Source organism: Talpa europaea (genome assembly GCF_964194135.1).
Source record: "Talpa europaea genome assembly, chromosome: X".
NCBI lineage: Eukaryota > Metazoa > Chordata > Mammalia > Eulipotyphla > Talpidae > Talpa > Talpa europaea.
In genome coordinates this window covers 47,148,126-47,154,125 of record NC_140081.1, presented here as the reverse complement: position 1 = coordinate 47,154,125, position 6,000 = coordinate 47,148,126, and the positions used below count along the sequence as shown (strand labels likewise).

At 40.5% G+C, this 6,000-nt stretch overlaps 1 protein-coding gene across 1 annotated transcript in view; it reads left to right on the top strand.

Moving 5' to 3' along the window:
• Positions 1-2,437: 2,437 nt before the first annotated feature.
• The window catches only part of TEX11 (testis expressed 11), a gene marked incomplete at both ends in the record, with an annotated part of 405,993 nt that continues 402,430 nt past the window's right edge, over positions 2,438-6,000 (top strand). Inside the window, one exon of the mRNA XM_084259198.1 lies at positions 2,438-2,474. Within this exon, the coding sequence (XP_084115324.1) occupies positions 2,438-2,474 (37 nt within the window). The remainder of the gene's footprint in view (positions 2,475-6,000) is intronic.

Sequence of the window (6,000 nt, the reverse complement as noted above, 5' to 3'; positions counted from 1 at the left end):
TGAGGTGCTAAAATTATAAGAAGCTAGCACCAGGTTTGTGGTTCCTCAGAACTCAGTTAACCATGGGATTTTCTTTTCTTTCCTTTTTTAAATTCTCACTTTTTTTTTTTAAGATTTTTAAATTTATTTATACAAGCACTGGGTACAGTCAGAAGCACGGGAGGGTGAGAGAATTCACCAGAACCAGAGCGGGGAACAGAACAGGCAGACTGAGGAAAGACACTGCTGAGGGGAGCAGCAGGCACAGCAGGAGAGGTCTGCACGCCATGTGGGACCCTCGCCGGAGGCCGGGGATAGAACCGGCACTGCAGAGGCTGCAGCCTGCTTCATAGCTCAGCGCTCAACCACTGTGCCACCAGGGGAGGCCCAACCATGGGATTTTCTACCGCCCTTTTTCACCAGACTTCTTTCCTTAAATTATCAATCTAGGATTATGCAATGAACACATACAAAATAACAGGACAGAAAAGGAGTTAATAGCATTTTCTATCCCCCCCCTTTTTCAAAAAAGATTTATTTTATTTATTTTGTGCAGAGAAGCTGGGGTGCAGGGCAAAGGTGCTGGGCGTGAGAGGATTCACCAGAGACAGGGGAGCAGAATAGTGGATCCACTGAAGTACACTGCTGAGGGGAGCAGCAGGTGAGACAGGAGAGGTCTGCTATGCCATGTGGGTTAACTCCCTGGCCGGGGATCGAACTCATGTTCAGTGGGTGGCGATATCTTGATAGTGCTGAGACTTTAACCCCTGCGCCACCAGAGAGGCCCCCGTTTTCCCTTTTCTTTACTGTACTATGTCATCTAGATGCAGAAAATTTTGAAGAGGAGAGGAAATTGTTTTTAGAAACTCTATCTTTTCTGTGATAAATAAGGACCGACTCGGAGGCACTCAGGGTCAGGAGGGAACTCTGCTCCCAGAAGTGAAGCTGCAATTTATCTTTTTCATCCTATTTGCCACATCTGACCTGCCCAAGGTGCTCAAGGCTTAAAAAGAGAAGTAAGTGTGCGAGGGAAGAAGTGGCAGGCTTGTTACTGTTTTGATTTTGGTATCTTCAAATTTGGGAACACTGTTGTCTCTGGGTGGAGATTTCAGTGGAGGCCAGCTCCCTTTGTAGCAAGCACCACTCACAGATTTATTTAGCATTTTCTTTTCTTTTTTTTTTCACCCACAGATTTAGCTGGGAATCAGATTTAGCTTATATATTGCACTACCACCTCTAAAACAATTTGTTTGTACATGGGTGGGCCTGCCAGTGGTCATTAGGTAGTTTCTCTCAGTTTTGACAAGGGCAAGACAGCAGAAACACATCTTGGAACACAGGGCTTTTGAGACTCTCCCACTTCTGATATTTCAGACCTCTGACACTCTCGAATAACCAGTGGGAAACACTGTGGATTTTCTTTCCTTCCCATCCGTTCCATTTCTTTCTTTGGAAGTGCTGCTCTCTGTCCTGGTATCCTGGGCTTCCTCTTTCTGCCCTCGATATTTTGGTGTTTGCTTCCATAGTCTCCTGCCACGCGGGTTCTCTGACCTCCAGGACTCGAGGACTATAGACTGAATCCAAGCCTTTGCTTCCGGGAAAGAGCCAAAAGTGGGCGGCCTCGATCGACGATCCACGTCACTACGTGGGAGGAGCTTCGCAAGCGACAACTACACCGTGAGCGAAGATTGTGGTGAGAGCACTGTGTTGTTGGCGTTCCTGGCTGAGGTGAATTATTTAGTCGATAAAAAGGGCTAGAGCGGGGTCAGGTATTAGTTGTGTGGTTTATTACTAGTAAGAAGATGTGGTCAACAGTTTTATTAGGTCAACACTTTAAGAGTGACCTTGAGGCAATGATTTTGGACTGGTGATTCCGTAGCTCTCTGGTGGAGGAAGATGTGCAAAGGCAGGAATTTTTTGGACTTGGATGAAATAGGGGGAGCGGCCCGTGGTCAGAGGGAGATAGTAATTATTGTAGGTTGGGTGTGAAAGACCAAAATTCTGTTGAAGTGGGACCGTTGGTGACCGTTGGTGACCGTTGGTGACCAGAAGCTGAAGGTGCTGGTTGAGTCTGGGCGCGGTGGGGGGAGGGGAGGTAGACCAGTGAGTGATTGGATGCTTCGCCTATATGGCGGCAGAAGAGAGAAATTTTGAACCAATTGGGTGGAGGCAGCTGGGCCTTGAGTGAACCCTGGCTTCTGTGTTGCCAGGCAAATTAAAGTGAGAAAAGACGAAGTCGATTTTCTCCAGGTCAGGGTTGCTGTTAGGTGACAGCCTGCCTCCTCCCCACATTAGCTAGCTTTTCTGATTTTTTTCCCTTTAAGTTTCCTCAGCACTTTTTCTTCTTTGGACAAAAAGTAACTGGCAAATTTTGAAAAATTTATTGGGAAACTGGAGGATAATAGATCGAATGTTAAAATATTTTCTTATTTCATAGGCGTGAGCCAGAGATTTCAAAATGGACGATGTTGATTTTCGTTTCATGGACTTTAAAGGTATATAGCTTTACTTGGTAGTTAAAATGTCAAACTGGTGCCTTATCTCAGATCTTATATATATATTTTGTTTTCTAATTTTATCTCTTCAGAGTACCCATAGTTCCAGCTTTTCTCATTTATATACCAGAAAAGCAATGTAGATGTTTAAGATACTGAAATCCTTTTATGAGCCAGTGTAGTAAAACGGAATTCACAATACATAGGTTGTTTTCTCAGTATTTTTGTGGCATGCAAAATAACACTGGTTTAATCTGAAATAGAAATATACTGTGTTAAAAGTACATTAAGAAATCACTGCAAGATCCTGAGGTGTCTTTCCATAATCATCAGTGCAAAATAAATAATATCCTGTGTAGTTTTAGGTTTGAGTGCATTTCATTATGTCTTAATTCTTTTGAAAATTGGTAATCCCTGTATGATACTAATGGGAATTCTTAAAAAACAATTTGATTAACCAGAACACCAGATTACTCAACCGTACTAGATATGGGAGAATTTATTGTATTTCCTTTCCTCTGGGGACATGTTTAGACCTGGGATAGATACATTCATATTCACATAAAAGTGAAATATAACCAGGGAGTTACGAATTTATGATTTTAAAAAAAGTCACTATTTTGCTAATGCTTGTTGTTTTAAATCAACTACAAAGCCCACTGCCACCTGTCTTAAGTTTTAACTTAGGATAAAGTATTTTAGAGTTAAAAACTTGAAAGAGGTATCATGACTTTTAAATTATATGCTATTTGAGACCTTATATTTACATAAATATTTAAAGTACACAGGAAGATACAAAAAATGATATAAACATCTACCACAAATTTTGTTGAGTCTTAACAGTTTGCTATATACTTCAGATATATCATTGTTTAAAAGAACTAAAAATTTGTATCATTTATTTGTCTTTTAAAATTTTATATAATGAGGGCCTCCCCGGTGGCGCAGCGGTTGAGCGCTGGGTTGCGAAGCTGCCCGCGGCCTCCGCAGCTACGGTTCGATTCCCGGCTGCTCCCCGGCCACTGGAGGAGGGTCCCACATGGCGCGCAGACCTCTCCTGCCGCCCGCTGCTCCCCTCAGCAGTGTCCTTCGGTCCCTCTGCCTGTTCTGCTCCCCGCTCTGGCTCTGGTGAATTCTCTCACCCTCCCGCGCTTCTGACTGTCCCCAGTGCTTGTATAAATAAATAAATAAATCTTAAAAAAAAAAAATTTATATAATGATATCATTTTATATGATTTTTTCCTGCAACATGTGTTTTTTTTTTTTTGTCAGCATTGTTTTTTTGATATCCATATGGATATTTTAGTTCTATTTTTTTTCTGCTGCTGTCTAGTAGTATTCATTGACTGTAAGCTGCCATGATTTATCTAATCTCCTTTGTTGGATTTAAGAGTTGTTTCAAATATTGCTAATGTAACCAACAGCACTACAGTGAACAATGTGGTTTTGATAGTTAAGCAGTTTTCAAACCACCTATGGCAAGTATATGTATTTTACATCATATCCCAGTGTCTACACACTGTACAAAAGTATAATGAAACAGGTTTACCCTTATACATGCCATGCACTATATTTTTCGTCTATGCTTTTTCATTGAAAAAATGCTGGGTATGACCCACTAAATTGAGTAACTTCTTGAGCTACAAGAGAATAAGGCTCTAAGGCAGAGCTAGCCATTGAAACAGTGCGAACATAAAATTTTATATTTTCTTTCTTTTTTTTTTTTTTCAAGAAGTCTTTCTATTTTTTTTTTTTTTAATTTTCTAGAGGCATGTCTTATTTATTTACCTATTTGTTTGTTTGTTTGGTTTATACATGCACTGGGTACAGTCAGAAGCCGGGAGGGTGAGAGAATTCACCAGAGCCAGAGCAGGGAGCAGAACAGGCAGAAGGACCGAAGTACACTGCTGAGGGGAGCAGCGGGCGGCAGGAGAGGTCTGCGCACCATACGGGACCCTCCTCCGGTGGCCGGGGAGCAGCCGGGGATTGAAGAGGCTGCGGGCAGCTTCGCAACCCAGCGCTCAACCGCTGCGCCACCTGGGAGGCCCTTCTTTTTATTAATTTTATATTTTCTAGTAGCACATTAAGAAAGATCAAACATTCTTGCTATGAGTGAGATCATCCGGTATTTTTCTTTTTCTTTCTGGCTTATTTCGCTGAGCATGATCCCTTCCAGCTCCATCCATGTTGCTGCAAATTGCATGAGTTTATCTATTTTGATTGCTGAGTAATATTCCATTGTGTATATGTACCACATCTTCTTGATCCACTCAATAACCGATGATCTCACTCATAGCAGGAATTTAGAAAACCTAAATAAGGGGCCAGGAAAAAGATTAATTATAATAAAGTAAAAATCAAAATCAACAAGCAACTATAAACCAGAGACACACTATGTGTGTAGGGGGAGGGATTAGGGTCAAAATAAGGGGGGTGGGAATTGTATGGGGAATATGACCAAGATGAAAATGCATACACTGTGCAAAAATGAAAAATGATGTAAAAAATATATTAAAAAAGAAAGATTAAACAGATAAAATTGATTTTACTAATACAAATTACTTAGTATATCTATAATGTTATTTGAATATGTAATCAATACAAAAATTATTGAGACATTTTATTTTTTGAACAAAGCCTTTGAAAATTGGTATATATTTCATTCTTAAAGTGCTTAACACATTTCAAATGTTCAGTAGTCCTCATGTGGCTACCTTGTAGGGGCAGTGCTATTCTAAGGTATACATTTAGGAGTAGAGCTGCTGGGTCAAAAGCTGTTAGCATCTTTGACTTTGAAAATAATTGCCAAATTGCTGTCCAAGGTAGTTTTAAACATTTATATTCCCTTTCCCTTTTTTCTTTTCTCTATATCCTTGATAGTATTTGGTACTGTCAGACAAAATAGTTTTGCAGGTGATAATGGTATTATTATTATTTTTTAAAGATTTATTTATTTATGCATACAAGAACTGGGGTATAGGCCAGAGGTGCAGGGGGTGAGAGGATTCACCAGAGACAGAGTGGGGAACAGAACAGGCAGATTGACCAAAGTACACTGCTGAGGGGAGCAGTGGGCTAGTCAGGAGAGGTCTGCTGCGCCATGTGGGTATCTCCCTGGCCAAGGATTGAACTTGTGCTGCAGTGGCTGCGGATAGCTTCATAGGTTGCGTCTTAACCCTTGCACCACCAGGGAGGCCTGAGAATGACATTATTTTGTTTTGTAATAACAGATTTAGACTTACAGTCTAGTTTTTAGATTTAGATTAATAACAGATTTAGATTTACAGAGAATTTGCAAAGATAGTGCAGTTTAATTTTCCCTAATGTTACCATCTTAGATGGCTATTGTTTTAACTTGTATTTCTCTGCTAACTAGTGAAGTTGGGTGTATTTTCATAGATTTGTTGCCATTCTGCCATTTGTAAAAATGAACCACAAAGACCATGTGACAGCTCTAGCTATATTTTTCCTAGGGAGAACTGACATAACATCGATCTTTTTGTACTACCAATTCCAATTTATTTCA